Consider the following 24,029-nt stretch of genomic DNA (forward strand, 5'->3'; position numbering starts at 1 on the left):
CTCTACCTTCTCTGTATAACTCCACCATCACATTTGACCTTTCTATCCCGCTCTTTAGGGGTATTTGGGCTATAGCCATTCTAACTTTTTCGTGTTGTAAGGGGCTATCAGTAATATGGGGTAGGGAAATGGAACTAGCTGATAATCTGGAGAAACTGGGCCCTCTAGGGTTTAGGACTTATCTGATTCAGGGACGCATCTGGAGGTTGTAGGTTTCTGGAAAGTTACCCTAGTGCTTGGAACCTTGTAGAATCTTATATATTGCCCTAGGTGTTCTTTAGGATTGGCTGGAATGGTTTTGTAGAAATGCTACTGAATTTTGTGTGTTGATATTGTATCCTGCGACTTTGCTGAACTCATTTATCAGCTCTAGTATCTTTGTTGTAGATTATTTAGGACTTTCCAAATACAGGGTCATTTCCTCTGTGAACAGTGAATGTTTTCTTCCTTTCCAACTTGGATGCGTTTTCTTTTTCTTGCCCAACTGCTTTAGCTAGAAATTTCAGCACAATGTCAAGTAAAAATGGCGACAGCAGGCATCCTTGTTCCTGATCTTAAAGGGAAAACTTTCAGTCTTATGCCATTGAGTATTATGTTAGCTGTGGGTTTTTCATAAATGCCTTTTATCATGTTGAGGAAGTTTCCTTCTATTCCTATCTTTTGAAGTGTTTTTATCAGGCAAAAATGTTGGATTTTGTCAAATACCATCTCCCTATTAACTGAGATGATCATGTGGTTTTTCCCTTAGAGTTGCTAATGTGTATTACATTAAATTAATTTCTTGTGTTGAAACACCCTCGCATTCCTGCAGTAAAACCCATTTGATCATGGTGTATAATTCTTTTAATGTGCTGTTGGATTCAATTTGCACATATTTTTGTTGAGATTTTTACATCTAAATTCATTAGGGAAATTGGTCTGTAATTTTCTTTTCTTGTAGTATCTTTTTATCTGGCTTTGGTATTAGGATGATGTTAGCTCCATAAAAATGAGTTAGGTAATGTTCTCTCCTCTTCAATATTTTGCAAGAGTTTGGGCAGGATTGGTATTAATTCTTTTTGGAATTCTTGGTAGAATTCACCTGTGAAGCCATCTGGTTTGGAATTTTATTTATTGGGAGGTTTATGATGACCAACAAAACAGACTCTTGAACCCACCACTGGGTATTCTGATTCAGTAAGTGTAGGAGGGAACCCATGATATGTACTTCTTACAAAACTCTCCAGGAGAGTCTGTACATTGCCAGAGCAGAGGACCACTGGAACTGATGTCAAATAACATGTAGGATTTTCTACTATAAGATACACTGAAAATAGAAATTAATATGCATATTATACATAGAACTTCTACTTTTTATAATTTCTTCCAATACCAAAAGGGCTTCCTGCATAGCCCTAGAGTGTCCATGCCCACTTGGGAGTCCTTGACCTGGTGAAGGGTAAATAAAGATACTGGAGAGATCCTCAAGGCTGAATGATGGTTCAGATAGCCTCCTTTGGAGAAAAGAATAATCTGCCTGGCATGTTAGATTTGTCTAGAAACTCCTTTTCTTTTTTCCTACTCTCCCACTCATTCAAGACCTGGGTGCTTGGCTACCTAGTGACCTCCACAACCTGGGGTTTGTACTGTGGATCTAGCAGTGTTCGCAAGCAGCTGAGTCTTTGGAGTCCCGATTGATACCAACTAAACTCATAAGAGACTAATATATCTAAATCAGACTGGACAGTACTGTATGGTTATTCATTTTTAATGTCTTAGAGGAGGGGATTCCTTTCTCATAAAGTTTCATATTCTTGGTACCAGAAAACATGGAAATCCAAAGGGGTCACCAGAATTTTACTTGGTGATCATGTTGTCAAAGAGTGATTGGCATTGAAGGTTTGCTGATGGTGGCCTGAAAAACCACCACAGCCCCATGATGTCCCCACCTGATGTCTCATTCTCCAGAGCCATTGACCTCTCCTCAAGGTAGAGCAGGATAAGTATGTAGAACTTCTGCTGCTTTGTGCCTTTCCCACTGTTTTGGTTGGCCACCTTCTTTCAGTCCCCTTACTCTTCTTTATCTATGAAGATAAAGTTGGTCTTAGTTTGCCAGGGTTGTTATAACAACCACAAGTACCACAGACTAGTTGGCTTAGTAAATTTAGCTTGATACATTCAACAGGAATTTATTGTTTCACAGTTTTGGAGGCTACACATGTCAAGGTGTTGGCAGAATCAGGCTTTCTCAGAAGTCTGTAGCATGTTGGTGTTGGCTTGCCAGCAATCCATAACTCAATCTCTGCCTCCATCACATGACCATCTGTCTCCCTTTATCTCTTAGACCAACTATGTCCAAATGTACTTATAAAGACTCCAGTCATCTTAGATTAAAGTCCACCCTGATTCACTTTGGCCTCACCTTAATAACACCTTCAAAGGTCACATCCACAGGACTGGGGTTTAGGACTTGAATATGTCTTTGTAGGGTACATGACTCAATTCATAACAATTACCAAGAAGTCCAAGACCTATCTCTCAGGATACACCCTAGCCACCTGTTTTTACTTCCTTGGTTGCTGCCTTCTATAGCACCTATGAGTCATTTGCCCTTTTTGCTCTAAGAAAGCAATGCTAATCCCCTCATTTCCAAGTTCTGGGAGGGCTGCTTACTGTACCCCCATGTGTCATCAGCAACCCCAGCTCACACTGCCCTCTTCCACATTGGAAGGTCACTCTCTTGCAACTTACTCTTCAAGTTTGTTTCCCCTTAAAGCCTTCTGCTGAGATGAGAAGGAAGGGGTGATGGAGCCCAGCACATTCCGTGCTGGGAGGAACAGCCCTGCCTCCAACTCTCCCAGATTTTGAGAACTTTCAGAATGTAGCTCTTGAGATTTGGCCCCCCACCAGAAGTATATTTTAGGCAAGTTTAAATTAAACACATCTAGACCCTGTCAAAGAGGCAAGTTGCTGGGAGCCAGAGAGCCTTCTGAAGTCCTAGCTCTCATCCCAGGGCTTCCACCGTTCAATCAGAGGAAATTGTAAACGGCCCCATATGTCTGGCCTGGAGAGGGAGAGTTGAGCCAAGTGTGAAGGAGGAACTTGAGGGCTGTAAACAGTGAGAGTAATGGCCTTGGAACGCGAACACAGACAGGCTGACCCTCAGCTTGGCTGACCTCTGTGCTGTATGGATCCCAGCACGGAGGCTGTGCTCTTACCTTGGGTAGGGGGTCTTCACTTCCCCTGTGAAGCACAGGGCAGACTCATGGTGAATTAATGAGTCATTCTGTTGTCGAGGAGATTGATTTCTTCACATACTACATCCACGGTCCTTCCCAAAAGTTGTTCTCTATGAAAATATCAAGTGAGGACAGCCTCCAGTGGGCAGCCAAAGACTTGATATTGTCATACATTGTGGTAAAATGGATCAAAGCTGTCGAGGCTGTGAGCAACTTGAGGGAGGGGCTACGTTTTAAATATTGTCATAGCTAGAGTTTATCAATCACTTATCATATGTCATGTACTATTGATTCTGCGCATTCCCAAATGGTATTTATATAATCCTCTCAATGACACCATCAGGTAGGTGCTTTTATTAGCATAATCCTCATTTTACAGATGAGGAAAATAACAGAGAGATTAAATAATTTGCCCAAGGTCACATCGCTAGTAACTGGTGACACTGGGGTTTGAACCCAGGTCCTGAGGCCTGGATTTGTTTCTCCTGCCTTTGAACATAATCCTTCACACTGGACTTGCTTATGTGTACTGAGCAGATGTTGATAAATATTCATTGAATAGTACAAATGACTGCAATAAACAAAACTATTTAAGTAGACATATGATTATAGATGAAAAAATAAGTGTAAATACAGTCCTTAAGAGTAAACTGCTGGGGTTATTTGTGGATTTTCATCCGAACAGGGATGCAGATGGTACTTTGTCCAAGGTAGAAGCTTGGAATGAGGTGGGGATCAGTAAGTCCCTTCTTATGTCCAGCCGGAGGGATGGCTGTTACTAAAGTTGCCCCAAGCTTCATAAAATGAGGGACCTTTGGATGAGGCTACTTCAGCTAAGATGTGACCCACCTCAATCAAGATGGGTCTTAATCCTATTCCTGGAGCCCTTTATAAGCAGGATCCAAATTATTTGTTAACAGTAATCCCTGGGAATGCAACATGGGATCCAGGATTGGGTCTTGGAATATTAAAAAGGACATTAGTGGAAAAACTGGTAAAATTGATTAAGTCTTGAGCTTCAGTTGTTAGTAATACACACACTTTGGTTTCTTAGTTTTGACAAATGGACCATAGCAATACAGTGGGTGCTCATATCTGTGAAGGAAACTGAGTGAAAGGTATATGAGAGGGCCTATCATTTTAGTTTCCTAGGCTGCATAAGCAAATACCATGCAATGGGTCGGGTTAAACAATGGGACTTTTTTTGCTCCTGGTTTTGAGGCCTGGAAAATGTTCAAATGAAGGCGTCATTGAGGTGATATTTTCCCCCTGAAGGCTGTGGCATCCTGGGGCTGGTGATTCTTGGTTCCTTTGTCACATGGCAGCATACATGGTTGGCATCTCCTGGTCTCTTCCTTCTCTGAGTTCCATTCCAGCTTCTTGCTTCCTGAGCTTTCTCTCTCTCTCTGAACTTCATCCTGCTTATAAAGGGCTCCAGGAATAGGATTAAGACCCATCTTGATTGAGGTGGGTCACACCTTAGCTGAAGTAGCCTCATCCAAAGGTTGTGTTTACAAGGGATTCACACCCACAGGAATGGATTAAGTTTAAGAACACGGTTTTCTGGGGTACATACAGTTTCAAACCACCATACTGTCTTTGCTACTTTTCTGTACATCTAAAATTATTCCATAGTAAAAAGTTTTTGTTTTTGTTTTTTTTTCCTTTTAAGATGCTATAGCATGGCCCCAAGAACAAGTGGTGGTAAGACAGGGGCCTGCATATATATTGGTCTGTATCATTAAAAACCCAACTAAGTCAGAACAGGGTTGGAACCATGAACACTTGTAAGGGCCAAGCAAGCCACATAAGTGAGTAGCTCAGGCTGGGCGGAGCTGAAAACCACATGCTCCCTGTGAAGGGGCAGCCACCATCCAGCTGCAGCCAGGGATTGCCAAGCAGGAATCTGGGGCCATGTTGCCTGATCTTGTTTTTCCAGCGAAGCTAGAAATCTGGACATTTTTGCTTGAAACCCCCTAATTCTGTGAAATGGCTCCCCAAACTAAATAACTACATGGCATGAACAAAAACCGTCTGCAGGTCAGATATAACCCATGGTGGCCCCTTTGCAACGTCTGAACCAAAGAGTTTGAAAACTACTCATTGGAAATAAGAGACTCTTGAAATCTGTTCCCTTTGGAAGCATCTTAATGCTGTTTAGCTAAGTGGCTCCTACGTGTGTTGGGGAGAGGGTGAGAATTGATCTGCAGTTCAGCTCAGGAGAAACATATAACCAGGCTCTTAGGTTTCAGTCTCGCTACCCGATGGTCAGATGCTCTGTTACAGCCCATGTGCCGGGTGGGTTTCCCTCCTTCCTAGTGACCCCTGTTCCTCCTGCTGGCTTTAAATCCTTTGAGGGCATAAAAAGGTGAGGTCTTTTTGCTTCATTGATGACATTGCACTGGAATGACTCTCACAGATGCAGGATTCTTAGAGAGCTCTTTCCTCTTGGATATAGCTAAAACTTCCAGAAGAAATTGCCCACACACTACTGTCTACCTCTCCTCCAAGAGGTTTGGGAGGTAAATATTTTCCTAGTCTAGCCCTTTAAGAAAAGTGACTTGGGCTAAATTATCATTGAATTTCAGCTCTTTGTATCCAGTGTTGACAGAACAGCAGTTTTGTTTGTGCCCTGAATGAATCACTTTTGCTAGTGTAATTTTAAATCAAGAAGCAGCTTGATGGTAAAGAGCACTAGTTCTGAGAACTGGATGCTTTCAGAATCCCATGGGGAGCCCCTGGAATATACAGATTCCCAAGACCCAACCTCTAGAGACACTGATTCAAGGGGTAGACACTGGGACTCAGGAATCAATCTCTCTATATTTGAAAGCTCTGTAAGGAATTCTAAAGGCCACATTTGGGAACCACTGGCTTGGAGTGTTTGGGCCCCAGCTGTGCACTTTGGCCATGTGGGTGGACAAAAAGGACTGTTTGTCTCTATATACAAGGACCTCCATCCAGCACTTTTTATGAGGAGGATCAGTTTTCTGTTTGCCGTAGCCCTTGCTGTCACCAGGGGTGGAAGGCAGAGTGGGAGCTGAGCGGAGTGTGCAAGGCTAAAGTGTGAAGTCAGAAGCCTTGGCTGGGGGTTGCCTCTTAGTGACCATAGACTGCACAAGTCCTTTCCTTTCCCTTCTCAGGCTCAGTAAAGAGCTGACGTGGAAAACTCTGAATTGAGAGAGAGATAGAGGCAACTGCTGGTCAGACAGTAGGAAACTGGTGAAATGCTGTAGGGGTGGAGTGTTTCTGAGAGGTAGCCACTTGCATGGAAATCATTCCAGTAGGTGAGGTATTAAGGCTATAGGTATATCAAAATAGAGAGGAGGAAACTATTCATCCATTCAATGAGTATTCTCTGAACATCTATCCTGAGCTGGGTGTAGGGATGCAATAGTGAAAGACCCTTGGTCATTGAATGTGTAGTCAAGGAGGCAAATTGGAAAATCAACTGTACCAGTATAAGAGCTACAGTAAAGGCATGAACAGCTGGGCAGGAAGTGTTCCTAGTTGCCATGTGGCCCTCATAGTAGTAGTTTGATTGTCCTTTACAGATTGGCAAAATCGACGCTGATCCTCATTCCTTTATTGGGTGTTCACGAGATCCTCTTCCTCTTCATCACTGATGAACAAGTGCAAGGAGTTCCAAAACGTGTGCGACTCTTCATTCAGTTGACACTGAGCTCTTTCCATGTAAGTAGGGGTCTGAGTCATGATACGTTGGCTCTGGAGAAAGCAAAATGCATGCAGCTCAATTGTTCTTGAACTTGAGAAGGTTTGGGGATGCGTACTAGTATTGATGGGCTTTCTCAGTGAGTACCTTTGGCAGAAGAGGGGCACCTGGATGCAAGTGTTGCCTTGATTCCACCCGCCTGACTCAGTGGCTAAGAAAGGAAAGGCAGTCAGTTTCCTGGGCGATGATCTTCGGGGTGACTCATGATCATGTTAACTGGGAATGTCAACATGAAACCTTTTATTAAGTGCCTATTTTTGCTGGATTCTCTGCAGAACACTGTGCAAAATGAACATTGTCTGTACTTCAAGTGACATGCATTCAGAACATCAGACAACTTGGATAGGGACCAGGGAGGCCCTTGAACCATGTGAGGGGGAGGTGGTGCTGAGACTAGAAATAGGAGGCCAGTATGGTTAGGTATTTTGGTTAACTACTGCTGTGTAACAAACGACCCCCAAATTTAGTGGCGTGGCTTAAAATGACAATCATTTTTAGTATTTCTGGTGGTTCTGTGTAGGACAAAGGAATTTGGTTGGATGCATTAGGGATGGCATATCTCTGCTCCATGTGATGTTGGGGCTGGAATTTGCAAGCTGGCTCCTTCACTCCCATGTCTGGTGCCTAAGCTAGGGTGGCTCAATGGCTGGGACTGCCTGGAGTGGCTTTATGTAGGTCATATTTCCGGGCTCATTTCTTACCACTGACTCTGTTCCTCAGTTCCATCCAATCTTAGGGACTCTCACAGGCCATGTGTTCTCTCCATCTGGTCTCTCCAATAGGGTTAGTGAATTTCTTACATGGCCCAAGGGTACCAAAGTGGAAGCTGCCAGATCTTCTAAATGTCAAGACCTGGAACTGGCACAGTGATACACCTGCTGCATTCTTTTGTTGAAAGCAAATCACAGGCCCAGCTCAGACTGAGGGGAGGGGACTATACAAGAGCATTAACTAGTGGAAGACATGGCTCATCAAGGGTCAGTAATGTGGAAGACTTCAGCAGACAGTTTGGACACAACAAAGGCCCCATACAGTACTAATCTTGGAATTAATCATCTTTAAATGCCAATGGTAGGGCTTTTGGAATGGAGGACAGAGGAGTTTGGAATATCCTCTCCCCCCAAAACAATGATAAAACTGGATAAAATTGTTAATAAGAATGATTTCAGGACCCTAGAAATCAATGAAAGATATGCAAAAGATTAAGAAGAGTTTGTTCAAGAAAAATTCCTGTACTTTGAGTAAGAACAGTGCAAGTTTGTGCCATTTTTTCTCTTGGGCTGCTCTTGTCTCCTAACCCCCTCTCCAGTAGTGAGGAGAATTCTAGTGAAAACTAGAAGCTTCACCTCAGAAGGGGCTGACTTGATTTGAGTCAGAGAGCAGAGAAGGCCTACCTCCCTGGGCATTACCAGAAATAGTAGCAATCATAGTGACAAGAGAATGAAGTTAGTCTGAAGTTGTGATCATAGTTTAGGCAAGCAACAAATTGGCAGGCTAACCAGAAATTTAATAGGGATAACAGAGGAATGAGATGGCTGTCATGAGCATTGATGAGCTCCCATATATCTCTCTGATGGACTAGTAAGGTATACATGTGCAAAGTTGCATGCATACTCAGGAGAGATGAGAGAATAATCACACATCCCTCGTTGAGTATGGGGCCATGCACACACACAACAGAGGAAACATGAGAAGGCATAAGCAGTCTGAACTTTGAATGTGTTCCTCAAGCCACTGACAAAGAGTGTGGAAGCCTTACTGGCTCGGGGTGTTTGAGCATAACTTCCGACCAATCATTGGCTGACCACTCTACTATGATAAACAGGGGAAGGAAGACACCCTTAAAAATAAAAATCAAAACCTAAAAGATAAGCAGAGGAATTAGGTCGCCTGGCACCAGGTAGACTGTCACCATGAAGTTCAACCCCTTTGTGACCTCCAAATGCAGCAAGGACTGCAAAGGCCACTTCAGTGCTCCTTCGTGTAGGAAGATCATGTCATCCCCTCTCCCCAAGGATCTGTGGCAGAAATACAACACCTGCTCCATGCCCATCCACAAGGATGAGGAGGTCCATATGGTTCAAGGATGCTACAAAGGTCAGCCAGTTGGCAAGGTAGTCCAGGTGTACAGAAAGAAGTATGTCATCCACATCTAGAGGGTGCAATGTGAGAAGGCAAATGGCACAACTGTCCAGGGGGTTATCACCAGGCTAAAACTGGATAAAGATCAGAAAAGAAATTCTTGGATGCAAAGCCAAATCTTGACATGCTGGGGAAGAGAAAGGCAAATATAAGGAAGAACTTACTGAGAAAATGCAGGGATGAAGGTATCCTGTTATACAATCATGGTTTAACTATGCATTTTAGCCTAGCATTGTGTTCCTTTGGAACTTTTCAATGTGTCTCTAGAATGTTTCATTTCTATCTTGTTTTGTTATTGCTATGTGCCTGCATGAATCTACTTTTGCAGTTTTGATTAATTTATGGGTAAAAATTGGAGATGTTTCCCCTCCCCCCCCCAAAAAAAGTAGAAACGTCAGTAGCTGTGTACCTCACAAAGAAGACAGAATCCATAGAACTAGTCCACAGAAGTTATTAAACAAACAGCAGCAACAACCCCCTGTGGGGTGGGGGAAGCAGAATCCAGAGTTGCTACAAGATATTATCTAAAACTTCCAGTTTTGAACAAAAATGTATAAGGCCTGGAAAGAAACAGAAAAGTATGATCCATACTCAGGTAAAAGGCTGTCAATACAAACTTTCACTGAGGGTGCTACGTGTTTGACTTAGCAGACAAAAGACTTCAAATACACTATTATAAATATATTCAAAGAATTAAAGGGAAGTATGATGACAATGACTCATCAATTAGATAATTGTTTATAAAAATAGAAATTTTAAGAACCAAATGGAAATTCTGAAGGTGAAAAATATAACAACTGAAATGAAAATTTCTCTATAGAGGGCCCATATCAGATTTGAGGTGGTCAAAGAAAGAATCAATGAACTTGAAGACAGGCCAATTGACATTGTCCAGCCTGAGGAATAGAAAGAAAAGAGAATGATGGAAAATGAACAGTTTCAGAGACCTGTGGAATGCCATCAAGCATACCAACACACACAAAATGGGAATCCAGAAGGAGAGGAGGGAAAGGAGCAGAGAAAAGTATCTGAAGAAATGATGGTTGAGAACTTCCCACATTTAATGAAAGACATTAATCTACACATCTAGAAATCTCAGCATATCCAAGTAGGATAAAAAGAGATTCACACCTAAAATAAACTTAGCATTAATCTGAAAAATATTGTGGTGAATTAAAAATGCATATTGTAATCCCTGGAACAAACACTAAGAAACTTTATGTATATATATAGTTAAATCACCAGCAAAGGAACTAAAATAGTATGCTAGAAAGGATCTATTTAACACAAGATACTTGCAGTCTCATTGGCTCCTCATAACATCCCTGTGAGGATTTATCATACTCATTTTAAAGATGAAAGTACTGAGGCTCAGAAAAAAAATTGCATATGTTAATGAGTGGCAGAGATGAAATTTGTGCTCAGAGGTTAAGTCCCTGCTCCTAACCACGATGCTGTAGTGCCTCTTAGGTGCTCTGTGAGGTCAGAAGAAGCTATAGACATGAAGCTCCTCTTTCAGAGTCTTATATCCTCTGCCACCAGGCAGGGTCTGTGAGATTCTGTGCACAGAGCAGGGAGAATGTGCCTGGCCCCTGCACCCTCACCAGAGGCCAAGGAGACAGAGTCTGAGGTTTGGGTCTGGGTAGTTGGACAAGGTTTATTTTTTTCTCCTGTGAGAGCTGAGTTGTGTGTCATTCTGAACTGAGGCAGAGGAACTCTTGGTAACTATTTTTTTATTTCATTATGAAAACATGTTTAAGTTAGCTTAGTAATTTGTGTGTGCTATGTTGCTTGGCTTTAATATTCTTTAAATTAAAGAATATTAAAGCTTAGTAATTTGTGTGTGCTATGTTGCTTGACTTTAATATTCTTTAAAAGGTAATCCCAAATTAGAAAATAAAAACAAAAGCAAAAATCTGCAGCTGTTATGTCAGAGGTATTTGGTGCTCCACCCCTCCCCCTCCGTGGGAACAATCAGTCATATGAGCCCTTGGTCACTTGATCTTACCTACTCAAGACCAGGTGAGGACCAGACCTCAGGTGAGGCCATGCAGAACAGATGTCTCAGAGGGGCTGGAGGATTTTCAAGCTTAGTTGACCATGGAATCCTTTAGAGAGTAGTCTCTCTTAGAACTTTGCTTCTAGGCCAGCTTTGTGAATCACACATACAGCTTCATGTGGTTTCACCCCGAAGGAGGACAGAATCGTCATGTGGCTGCAGTAAGCCCTGGGGTGGGAACGAGGGTTGGGAGATGGGTAGGCAGATGTCTGGACACACAGCTTGACCCAGATCCTCCCACATTTTGAGAAAACCAAACTGAGCCCCATTTGTTAGATTTCTATCTTAGTAATTCTACCATAAAGAACAGCAGGAGTCAGCATAGGACCTAGCAGCTTCCTTTCCTTGCTGCTTTAGGGGGCCCTCCACTCATCTGAGGGGTTTTGGTTCAGAGAGTTTCACCTGCCTCCTACGACCGAGGGATATTTGGAGAGACCACCAAGTGGAGGTGATATGGGAAGGGAAAGCCATATGTTCATGGGACCTGCTTCCTTTGCACTTGCTTTTTCTAGAATGACAGACTCTGGGGTGGTCTTAAAAACATTTAAGCAAGAACCTGAGGAAGTGATGTAGAATCCGTTTTCAGACAACTTGTTCATGAGAATTCCAGTATGCTGAAAGCCAGAATTCTGATATCATGTTTTCCTGTGCCTGGAGGCAGATATACCTGCCTGCCAACCACCCAGGGCAGCACTGACTTCCAGTGAGATTATGTGTGTGAAAACTATTAATAGGACCATGCCCCCATTTGGTGGCTCCAGGCATGGAATATCCAGGTGTGGAAGAGAGGGAAAATTCCACCCCAGTGGGCAGAAACCATGCATAGTCAGTAAGGAGTCCCATGGCCTGGTTCCAAACGAGTATGCAAAACAAGGCTTATATATGGAAGAGCAGAAAAACCATCTCCAAGAGCAACATTTCACGATTCCTTTCCATTTTAGCTCCTTCCTGGCACCAGGCCTCTCTTTTCAGTAAAAGAGGGTGAGGAAAATGTTGCCAAGGAAGATGGCCCAGGAGTCAGCCTACCACTGTAAACTCCAAGTTTAGTTGGAAACATGTCCTTTCCTTGTGAGTTCCTGGCATTTTTTGAGGTCCTTCCCACAAGGATTCAAACCACTGGGTCCTACAAACATATCAGACATGCAACCCAAATTCAATAGATTAGTTAGGGAAAGCTGTGGCTATTTAACAAGTCAGGAAGAGCAGAAGTCTGGCAGAACAATAGGGAAGAAATATTAGTGAAGCATCTTTGATTCTGGGCTTCTGCTAATTAAGCAGAGAATCTGGAAAAATTTCCAACTCCAAGAGATTACCCCTTTTATTGAAACCTCCCTGACAAAAGTGCTCTGTGAATGAAAATACTGTATAAAAGCAGTCTACAGTTTTTATTGTAATCGTGTCCATAGTTCTAAACAGCTGGGAAGAAAATAGGAATGGAATTGCCCTGTCATATTTTAGAAGTGGTCTGACCTTGAAACAAGGCGAGACTCTTTCATCAATTCATTCATTCATCCACTCCCTCATCCATTCAACAGATATTTGTTGAACTTCTGTTTTGTGCCAGGCATTGTCTTGGGTGCTGGGGATCTTGTAGTGGAGGGAGGAGGTGAAAGAGAATAACAAGTAATAATATGATCTTGGTCTGTGAAGAATATAAAATAGAGAACTGTGATAGTGACATGAGTGGCTGCCAAAAATTGGGTAGTCAGAGAAGACCTCTCTTTTAGGTGATATTTGAGTTAAGGCCTGAACTTTGAGAAGCCAGTTAGGCAGAGATTTGAGGGCAGTATGGTCCAGAAAACAGCAAGGATGAAGGGACCTGAGAAGAAGTAAGTTGTGGTAGCCAACTTCCCAAATGGCCCCCTCCTGGTATTGGCGCTGTTGGGTAGCCCCTCACCACGCTGAAGAGGGTTGATTTGTGTGACTGTTAGGCTATTATGGAAATGGTGAGGCGTGACTTCTGAGCTGGGTCACAAAAGGCATTGTAGCTTTTGTCTTGCTCCTTTGGATCACTCCCTCTGGGGGAATCAGCTGCCACATCGTGATGACACTCAAAGCATCTCTAGGGAGAGGGACTGAGACCTCCCACCAACAACCAAGCATCAACTTGCGAGGCATGTGACGGCGCCATCTTGGAAGCGGGTCCTTGGAGAGCCTTCAGGCATCAGCGGCCCTGGCCGACATCTCCTCTGTCACTTCACGAGGGACATCCTAAGCCAGAATACCCAGGCAAGCTGCTGCCAGGTTCTTGATGCGTAGAAAGTATATAATGTGATACATATTTATTGTTTTGAACTACTAAGTTTTGGGGTAATTCGTTATACAGCAATAGACATTGTTTGACATTTTGGAGGAAGCGAAGACCTGTGAGGTTAAAATATTGTGGGTGAGGGAAGCATGGTACAAGGTGAAGTCACAGACATGGACAGCCTAGATCACCTAGGTCCTGCCATGATTAGAAGTTTTTATTTTATTCTGTGTGATGGAAAATCACTGGAGCAAAATGATCTTTTTAAAAGAAATGTTTTGACTTAAGAGAAAAAAGTATTATCTCCCATAACTGAAAATTCCAGGATCAGGCAATAGCTGGATCCAGATTTTCAGAATATTATCAGAAATCTGTATTTTACCATCTCCTATGTCCTCTGCTTTTTCTGTGTTGGTTTCATCCTCAGACAGGCTCTCTCCACATAGCTAGGCATGTGTCCATTAGCAGCTCCAAGCTTACATCAACTTCAAAGCTGGAAAACCCAGAGAAGAGGATGCAACCATCTCTCTTTTCACAGTGAAAAGACCTCTGATGGGCCCTACTTGGGTCCCAGGGCCATTGGGATGGGTTGTTGTGGTGATAGCCATCTTAGAACATGGGGAAAACACATGATTGACCACCCTACCAGAAGTCCAGAGAGTTAGGGAGGGTCAGTTTCTAACAGGAAAGGATGCAGATCAGGTAAAAGCTTGGCCAATACCCAGTATGACCAATAGAAATGGAGTAGTGGCCTTGCCGAGAGTTTGTGCACAGTGTTTTGTATAATGGGATGAATCACACAGGGTTTGTGGCGTTTAACCATAGTTGACCTACGAGCATCTAAGCAAGCTCCTAAACTGATAATGGGTGATGGGTATCAGAGTAAGAAGAGGAGACCCCATGCATGTTTGAATGAATGTAACCAGTATAATTTCTCCTTAATGTAAGCACTCAGCAGCATGCCTTTCTTAGGGGCTCCTGGATTTGGGGGGGGGGGGGCGGGGGTCTTTGGATTTTCATGGTAACTCTCAGGCCTATCTTCCAATGAACAGAATTTCATGCCACCTCTTCCTCTCATTCCAGGGATTATTCGTGGCCTTCCAGTATTGCTTTGCCAATGGAGAGGTACGTTTTCTGTGCAGCCATCCTGGCTGCAAGGGAGATAGGGGCTGTCATTCTACCACCCCCAGGGCGGGCTCTCTACGTGTCGGTGTTACAGGAGAAAGTGTGGTGACTAGCCCCAGTTCTGAGAAATCTGTGTTGTGAGCACCCAATGGGGAAGCCAGCTTGGAAAGTTGGGAAAAGGAAAGGGGATGGGTGCAAAGAAACCTAGATCCCAGTGCTGGCCTTGCTGGAGCTGCTGGAGACATGCTGTGAGTAGTAGAACCAGAGAGAAAATAACCTGAAATTTGGATTTGAAAAAGCTGCAGTCCAGCCTTTGCTTACCCATGTAGGAATTCTGTCAGTTAGCAGGTCACTGCATCTTTTTGAACCTTGGTTCCCTATCTATGAAACAGGTGTAACAACTTCTTGACTTGTAGTGTGGCTCTGGGTATGCTGAACACATGATTCAGTACATGGTAACTATGATGATTTGGATTATTATTATTACATGACCTGCAACAGCTCTCTTCTCCCCTGGGAAGAGGCTTGAAAAGAACAGGAACAATGGCTAGATCAGTTGTTTTCATCAGTCTTAGGATTTGGCAGCTATTTCCAGCCCCCTTTCCTTCCTACCTCCACCCATTAAAATGTACGCTGCTTCATTGCAAAACCCTCACCCATCTTGCTCAGAGCTACTGCCTTTACATCCTTAACGTCGGGCTTGGTATCACCAGGCAGGGCTTAGCAGAATCCTTTCCTGAGCATCATACCTGGAGTTTGCCTCCTTCCCCATCATCCTGCTTACTGGCCTCACAGTGTCACCCTCTCATACTCTCATGTGCATTTCTTTACTTCTCTTTGTTCATCTCCCCTAATCAGAAGGTACATTTCCCAAGGGTAGCCACATGAGAAACAGGTCTTGTCTCCCCTGGCAGGTGAAGGCCGAGCTGCGGAGACACTGGCTCTGCTTCCTGCTGGCCCGACGCTCCGGCTGCATAGCCTGGATCCTGGAGAAGAACTTCAGGCTCCTGGGGAAGTATCCCAAGAAGCTGTCCAAGGTGGGAGATGCTGGAAAACGGCAGAAGCTGCAGCCCTCACCTGGTAGCAGGCCACTCCAGTACCTTGCCACACAGGGCCTCGGGGAGCTCTGTGGAGGGCCGAAGCGAGGTCACACAGCCTGGCCCAGGGGCAGCAGCCTGTCAGAGAGCAGTGAGGGTGACTTCGCGCTGGCAAACACCACGGAGGAGATTCTGGAGGAGAGTGACATCTAGGGCGGGGGGCCGACCACGTGGGGACTACAGAGGTCTAGGACAGGGAGGGCTAAGGAAGGACCGATGTTGCCGAGCACAGAATCATTACTCTTCGTACGCCCAGTTCAACATGGAGCTTATCATTGGGTCTTTCATGCTGCATATGAAAGAGGCGAACATTCATAGCTTCTGCCTGCTCTTATCCCCTTGGTAAGTCCCTCTGCTGTGTTTCTCAGAATAACCACCAGCCCTTGGTGTCTGTGAATAGAACCCCATGGGAGAGAGATCTTTTAAATAGAGACCAGCTAGGGACTCTTCCTACACCTAGCAGGGGACACGATTTTCGTCTGTGGTTGGGTTTAAGGTGGCCAAGACCTGACTGGGAAGCTTTCTAAGTGCAGAACCTTTGATTCATGCCTGAGAGTCCAGGAGAGAGTCTGGAGGATGGCCAAACATAGGAATTGCTTGACAAGCATTTCAGGTAATTCTGATGCAAGTCCTCACTTTGAAAGCACAGGCAGGGGCGTGGGGGAGCATGAAGCGTCCTTGACCTGTGGATGGCAGGATGAAGTGAGAGGGTTCTGCAGTCAGCTGTTCAGCCTACCTTTCTCTAATGGTGTGCAGCTCCATGCCCCCCACTGGAACTCTGCTCCTTTCCTTCTCTCCTCCTTGCCTATCAAATTTTTCTTCCTTCCCTTGGCTTAATAATTTGTCCACAATAAATGAAAGTTCTGCTGGACCTGTCCTTTGGCCTCAGCTCCAGAAGCCTTCCAGAATCTCCTCTCCTCTCTGCCCTGGCTTGGTAGCTGCGAGCCCTACTGTTTCCTCAGGGCAGTGAATGCCCCCACCATTTTTGGTTTGCTACTGACAGGGTTATGGCAAATCCTTGTGCTTTCCCTGATGTGAGTTCCTGCTTGTAAGAGTTCTACTCCGCAGCTGGGCATAGGTACTACGAGCAGGAGGGTCCCAGCTAAGGTGATGTGACCATGGCTGATCCTGGCATCCCAAGTGTGGCATTGAGAGGGAAGGGCCCCGCTCTGCAGGGAGAGGGGGGATCTGAGTTGAACTTGAATGGAGGGTCCTTGGGGGGACTGAGGAGGACCCAGTCATTTACATCTAGCTCAGTGGCTGAAACTGTAAGAGGGGAAGGCTGGAGTAAGATCAAGGGAGGGACCTCAAGTGGAAACAGTGTTTTATTGCTTGGGAGTGTTGCTTTCATAGTGTGCCAAATGTATGTGTACGTGGGTGGGTATGTTGCTGTGGGACTGAATGCTGCCTTATCTTAGGGGTGAGGAGATACTTCTCAGATAGGGCTGCCAGATTTAGCAAATAAAAAATAGATGACATCCAATGCTTTCTCAACTTCCAGGTTAGATGGTGGAATAGGGAGCTATAGGGCACACCCCTCCTCCTAAAACAGCTAGTGGACAGGCAGAAACTGTCCTAAACAATAGTTCTGGGACTCTGGAGGCCAGGGAGCATAGTACAGCATCCAGGAAAGAGCAAGAAGAGGAGATTGAGAAACTGTGGCAAAAAACTTGAGTGAATCACTGGGTGGCAGTGGCCGGCCCCCATTCACCAACCTCAAGGCAAGTACTCTCTAGCATGGACCGGAGCTGCCTGTGGCATGATTGAGAGGAAGGCGGAGACTCTCCTCCCTAGGAACAGGGAGGGGCATGGACCAGGGCCAAGCATGCCTTCTGACCGGAGAATCTGGATCACTGAGACCTGACTCTAAATTGCAGTTGCAGTGAGGCAGGGGTCCACCAGGCCATTGTTTTAGCCCTCTGTAGGTATGGAGCCTGGGAGGTTGGAAAAAAAAATACACACTCCCACTTTAGGGCTGTGGGGAACAGTTGGTCCAAGAGTGGTGCTTGCTGGGCTAGCCAGGAAAGGACACCTTCAGGAATCTTGACAGAAAAAAGGCTCTCTGGAGTCCTTCCCAGCCCTCTCTCCAGGGCCTTTTGGGACTGATGTGCTCCCCCTTCATAGGTCTCTGGCCCTGTTTGTATTAAACATGGGCAGTTCTAAAGATCTGTAATTCATTGAACCAAGTGTCAGAGAAGAGCCTTAACTCAAACCTAATCAACAAAGCCCCAGGCAAGAGAGGGAAACTGACCAGAGTAAAATCATCAGGAAAATCAAATGTCTAGATATCAGCAAAAATTTACATGCCATTCTAAAAAAACACAGACTAGTCAAAGGAACAAATTAAAAAGTCAGAGGAGATACAGAATTTGGAACTAATCCAAGATGTTCAAACAAATCTAAATTCAAGGAAATGAAGGAAAATATGGCTAGAGAGATAAAGGATATTTACACGAGAGGCATACCACAGTGGGCTTGGACAGGCAGAAGACAGGACCACTAGACTAGAAGACAGGACACCTGAAACTGCAGACAGAAGAACTGAGCAGTGTCTCAGGGAATTGAAGGACAGCACAAAGCACACAAACCCATCAGGGATGTCCCAGAAGGAGAGAAAGGAAAAGGGGAAGAAAGACTATTTGAGGGAATAATGGCCAGAAATTTCCCCAACTCTTATGATACAAATATACAGGTCTGAGAAGCACAATATATTCCAAGCAGAGTAAATCCTAATAGGCCTCATTTGAGATACATACTAATCATAATCCAAATGCCAAACAGAATTCTGAGAGCAGCAAGAGGAAAACACTCCATTGCATACAAGGGCTACTCAATAAAAGTGTTGATTTCCCATCAGAAACCACGGAGGCGAGAAGGTGACACATTTAAGGTACTGGAGAGGTGCACAGTTGGTTCAGTGATAGAAGGCTTGCCTGCCATGAAGGAGACCTGGGTTTGATTTCTGGCCCATTCACAACGCCCCCCCCCCCCCAAAGAAGTTTAAAATATTCAGATAAACAGAAACTGAATTTGTCAACAAGAGACCTGTCCTACAAGAAATACTAAAGGGAGGTTTACAGACTGAAAGGAAGAGACAGGAGAGAGAGGCTTGGAGGAGAGGTAGAAATAAAGAATTATTAGTAAGGGTAACAGGGTAAAAAGAAACAAAAATAAAATATGACATTGAAAAGACAAAGGATAAAATGGTTGAAGTACTGTCTTTACAGTAATAACATTGAATGTTAATGGATTAAATTCCCCAATCAAGAGACATACTAGCAGAATCAATAAAAATGTATGATCCTCCTAGATGCTGTCTATAAGAGACATTTACCTTAGACCCTAGGACACAAATTGGCTGAAAGTGAATGGCTGGAAAAAGAGATGCCACACAAACAGTACCCAAAAGAGAGTTGGGGTAGCTAAACTAATATCAGACAAAACAGACTTTAATTCCAAAGTTGTTATAAGAGACAAAGAAGGACAGTATATATTAATAAAAGTGACAATACACCAAGAAGAAATAACCATCATCAATATCTATGCATCTAACCACAGTGCCCATAAATACAGAGGCAAATACTGGCAAAATTGAAGGGAGAAATAGACATCTCTACAATAGTTAGAGACTTCAATACACCACTCACATGAATGGACAGAGCATCTAAACAGAAGATCAATAAGGAAAGAGAGAACTTGAATAATATGATAGAAGAACTAGATCTAACAGACATATACAGAACACTGTACTCCCAAACACCAGGATTGTAATGCTTCTCAAGTAGTAGATTGAGAAGATCATGGATCATTCTCCAAGAGAACCCTGTGTTGGATCACAAAACAAGTCTGAATGAATTTTAAAAGAAAGGCTGAAATTATACAAAGCACTTTCTCTGACCACAGTGGAATGAAGGTGGAAATCTGTAACAGGCAGAGAACTAGGAAATTCACAAATATATTAAGATTGAACAACACAGTCTTAATCAGTGGGCCAAAGAAAAAACTGCGAGAGAAGTCAGTAAATATCTCAAAAGGAATGAAAATGAGAACACTGCACATCAAAACTTATGGGATGCAGTGAAGGCAGTACTGAAAGGGAAGTTTATAGCCCTAAATACCTACATTATAAAAGAAGGAGCCAAAACCCAAGACCTAAGTGTACACCTGGAGTAACTAGAAAAAGAAGAGCAAATTAATCCAAAGCAAGCAGAAGGAAAGAATCTAAAAGATTCGAGCAGAAATAAATGAAATTGAGACTAAAAAACAGAACTAACACCAAATTTGGCTTTTTGAGAAGAGCAGTAAATTGGCAAGTCCTTAGCTAGGCTGACAAAGAAAAAAATAGAAGGTGCAAATAAATAAAATCAGAAATGAGATGAGGGGGCATTACCACTGACCCCACAGAAATAAAAACAAGAATATACTATGAACAACTGCATAACAAATTAGACAACTGAAATGAAATGAACAAATTCCCAGAAACATGAACAACTGACATGGACTCCTGAAGAAACAGACCTCAGCAACCAATCACAAGTAAAGAGATTGAATCAGTCATCAAAAATCTCCAAACAGGCAGGCCATGGTGGTTCAGCAGGCAAAGTTCTAGCCTGCCATGCCAGGACCTGGGTTTGATTTCTGGTGCCTGCCCATGCAAAAAAAAATCTCCAAACAAAGAAAAGCTGAGGTCCAGATGGTCTCACAGGTGAATTCTACCAACCATTATAGGAAAATTATCAATCTTGCTCAAACTCTTCTGGAAAAAAAAAAAAGAGGAGGGAACACTACCTAATTCATTCTATGAAGCTAATATCATCCTAATATTAAAGATATATAAACATACTACAAGAAAAGAAAATTACAGACGAGTTTGCCTAATGAATTTAGACACAAAAATCCTTAACAAAATACTTGCAAATTGAATCTAATAGAACATTAAAACAATTATACACCACTATCAAATGTGTTTTATCCCAGGAATGCAAGGGTAATTCAACCCAAGAAAATCAACGTAATACACTTTAGCAAATCTAAGGGGAAAAACCACATGATCATCTCAGTTGACACAGAAAAGGCATTTGACAAAATCCAGCATCCTTACTTGATAAAAACATTTCAAAAGACAGGAATAGAAGGAAACTTCCTCAACAAGATAAAGGGCATTTATGAAAACCCCACAGCTAATATCATACCCAATGGTGAAACACTGAAAGCATTCCCTTTAAGATTAGGAACATGACAACAATGCCCACTGTCACCACTGTCAGTCAATATTGTACTAGAAGTCCTAGGTAGAGCAACTAAGCAAGAAAAAGAAAAGGCATCCAAACTGGAGAGGAAGAAATAAAACTGTCACCATCTGCAGATGACATGATCCTATATTTACCAAGTCCCCCAAAATCTGCAACAAAGCTACTAGAGTTAACAAATGAGTTCAGCAAAGTAGCAGGATAAAAGATCAACAAGCAAATCAGTAGTTTCTATACACTTGTAATGAGCAATCTGAGGAGGGAATAAAAGAAAAAAAATTCCATTTAAAACAATCTAAAACAACCAAATATCTAGGAATAAATGTAACCAAGGATGTAAAGGATCTATACACAGAAAATGACAAAACATTGCTATAGGAAATCAAAGACTTAAATGGAAGGACATTCTGTGTTCAGGGATTGTAAGTCTAAACATCTTTAAGACATCAGTTCTACCTAAATTGATTTACAGATGCGACACAGTCCCAATCACACTTCCAATGGCTTTCTTTGCAGACGTGGAAAATCCAATTATTAAACTTATTTGGAATGGTAATGAACCCTGAAGAGCCAAAAACATCATGAAAAAGAGCAAAGTTGGAGAACTCACATTTCCTGACTTTAAGGTATATTACAAAGCCACAGTAGTCAAAACATCACAGTACTGGCATAAGGATTTATTGACTAATGGAATAGAATTGAGAGTTCAGAAATAGACCCTCAAATCTATGGCCAACTAATAAGGCTGCCAAGTCCACCCAACTGGGATGGAACAGTTTCTTTAACAAATGGTGTTGGGAGACCTGGATATCCTTTGCAAAAGAATGAAGGTGGACTCATATCTCAAACCTTATATAAAAAATAACTCAAACTGGATCAAAGACCTAAATATAAGAGTGAGGGCCATAAAAGTCCTAGTAGAAAATGTAGGGAAACATCTTCAAGATACTGTTTTAGGGAGTGGTTTCATAGACTCTATACCCAAAGTACAAGCAATGAAAGAAAAAAAATAGGTAAATGGGACCTTCTCAAAATTAAAAACTTTTGAGCTTCAAAGGACTTTGTCAAGAAGGTGAAAAGGCAACCTACTGAATGGGTGAAAATATTTGGAAACCACATATCTGATAAGAGCTTAATATCCAGTGTATATGAAGAAACCTAAAACAATAAAAAGACAACCCAATTAAAAAGGGGGCAAAAGACTGAATAGACATTTTCCAAAGATGAAATACAAATGGCTAAAAAAACACATGAAAAGATGCCTAATAACACCAACTATTAGGAAAATGCAAATCAAAACTACAATGAGGTATCATTTTACACTTACAAGACTGGCCACTGTTAACAAAAAATAGAAAATTGCAAGTGTTGGAGAAGACTCCTGCTGGCAGGAGTGTAAAATGCTGCAGCTACTGTGGCGGAACATCTGGTGCATCCTCAGAAAGCTAAGTATAGAATTGCCATATGATCCAGCAATCCCACTACCAGGTATATATGCCCAGAAGAACTGAAAGCAGGGATGCAAACAGACATTTAAATACCGATGTTCATAGCTGCATTATTCACGATTGCCAGAAGATGGAAGCAACCAAGTGTCCATTAACCGATGAATGGACAAACAAAATTTGCTACACATATGATGGAATATTATTCAGCTGTAAGAAAGAAGTCCTGATGCATGCAACATCGATCAATCTTAAAGACAGTATGTTGAGTGAAGTAAGCCAGACACAAAAGGACAAATATTGTATGATCTCACTGATTTGAAACAATTATAATAAGCAAACTCATAAAGCTTGAATGTAGAATATAGGTTACCAGGAGGTAGAATGGGGGTAGAGAACAGAGAGCTAATGCTTAATTTGTGCAGAATTTCTAATTAGGTTGACAGTCAATGTTTGGAAATGGACCAGAGGTGATGGCAGCACATTATTGAGAGTGTAATTAACAGAGCTGTATTGTGTGTGTGAATGTGGTTGAAAGGGGAAGTTTTGGATCACGTATGTTAACAAGAAGGAAAGCTACAGGATAAAACATGGGACAGTAGAACACAGCGAGCCCTGTTGTGGGCAATGGTTGTGGTTAATAAATCCAATATTACAGTGCTCTTTCAGAACTATAACAAAAGTACATCACTATCACAAGGTGTTAATAAAAGGGTGGTATATGGGAAAAATTAACCTAAAGTAAAATACGGCTGTAGCTAACAGTACTATTTTAATATTTTTGCATCGGTTGTAACAAAGGTAGCACACCAACGCTAAGTGGCAACAATGGGAATCCTGTATTTTTTTATTCTTAGAAGAATGTTACATATGTGTCACAGAAACAATGAAATGTCCTTGTCAGTTACACTATCTTACTCCAAAAGTGCTTCTCTGAAAGCGCATGCAGTCAGTGGCAGGTCAAAGTTTCAACTTCAGCAAAACTAAATAAAACAAAACTTTATACCAGAAACAAGGCAAGTATATATATATATATATATATATATATAAATCATGTTTTACCTATCAAATTAACATAACCCTGGTAAAATGTAGAGGTGGGACAAGGTCAAGTGTCTCGACTGGCCGGGCCCTTTTAGACATCTTGAACTTTATATAGCTACATACTTCTAAGGGATATAACTGTTTCCTGCTGTCATAAGTCTGTTTACCAGATAGAGGCTTTTCCTTGTGACAAGGCTAACGCCTTGTCACAAGGCTAACGCCCTCATAGTAGCTAAAAATCTATTAAATCTCCCAACCTGGGGAATTCCTGTTATTTTCACTAGTAATATGGCCAAATACTCTGGAATATATAAGCCTTGCTTAATAAAAGAAAATATGCTAATAACACCAGCCCTTGATCCTAAGGCCTGCACTTGTGAACCTTATTTCTGTAAGAATAAAGCTAAGTCTTGTTATAATTAATGCCTAAGAGTCACCCAGTGGAAACCTCCTTGTTACTCAAGTATGGCCTCTCATTCTAAGCCAAATTCTGCAAATAAACTCATTACCTTCCCCTGCTAAGTGGGACACGGCTCCCAGGGATGAGCTTCCCTGGCACTGAGGCATTCTTACCAAGCATTCCTCAGCAATGCGTTTGGAGAAAGAGGTTGATTAGAAGGGAGAAATACAACAAAGAGTTTTCGTGGCTAAGAGATATCAAATAGAGTG

At 42.6% G+C, this 24,029-nt stretch overlaps 1 protein-coding gene and 1 pseudogene across 1 annotated transcript in view; both read left to right on the top strand.

The window, feature by feature from the left end:
- GLP2R (glucagon like peptide 2 receptor) overlaps positions 1-20,454 on the top strand; it is a 70,687-nt gene extending 50,233 nt beyond the window's left edge. Inside the window, exons 12-14 of the mRNA XM_077165965.1 lie at positions 6,773-6,911; positions 14,484-14,525; positions 15,440-20,454. Of these exons, the coding sequence (XP_077022080.1) occupies positions 6,773-6,911; positions 14,484-14,525; positions 15,440-15,775 (517 nt within the window). The 3' untranslated portion in view covers positions 15,776-20,454. The remainder of the gene's footprint in view (positions 1-6,772; positions 6,912-14,483; positions 14,526-15,439) is intronic.
- LOC143685660 (ribosomal protein uL24-like pseudogene) lies at positions 8,765-9,276 on the top strand (annotated as a pseudogene).
- Positions 20,455-24,029: the final 3,575 nt, after the last annotated feature.

The sequence above is a fragment of the Tamandua tetradactyla genome, chromosome 6, assembly GCF_023851605.1.
Source record: "Tamandua tetradactyla isolate mTamTet1 chromosome 6, mTamTet1.pri, whole genome shotgun sequence".
Classification (NCBI taxonomy): domain Eukaryota; kingdom Metazoa; phylum Chordata; class Mammalia; order Pilosa; family Myrmecophagidae; genus Tamandua; species Tamandua tetradactyla.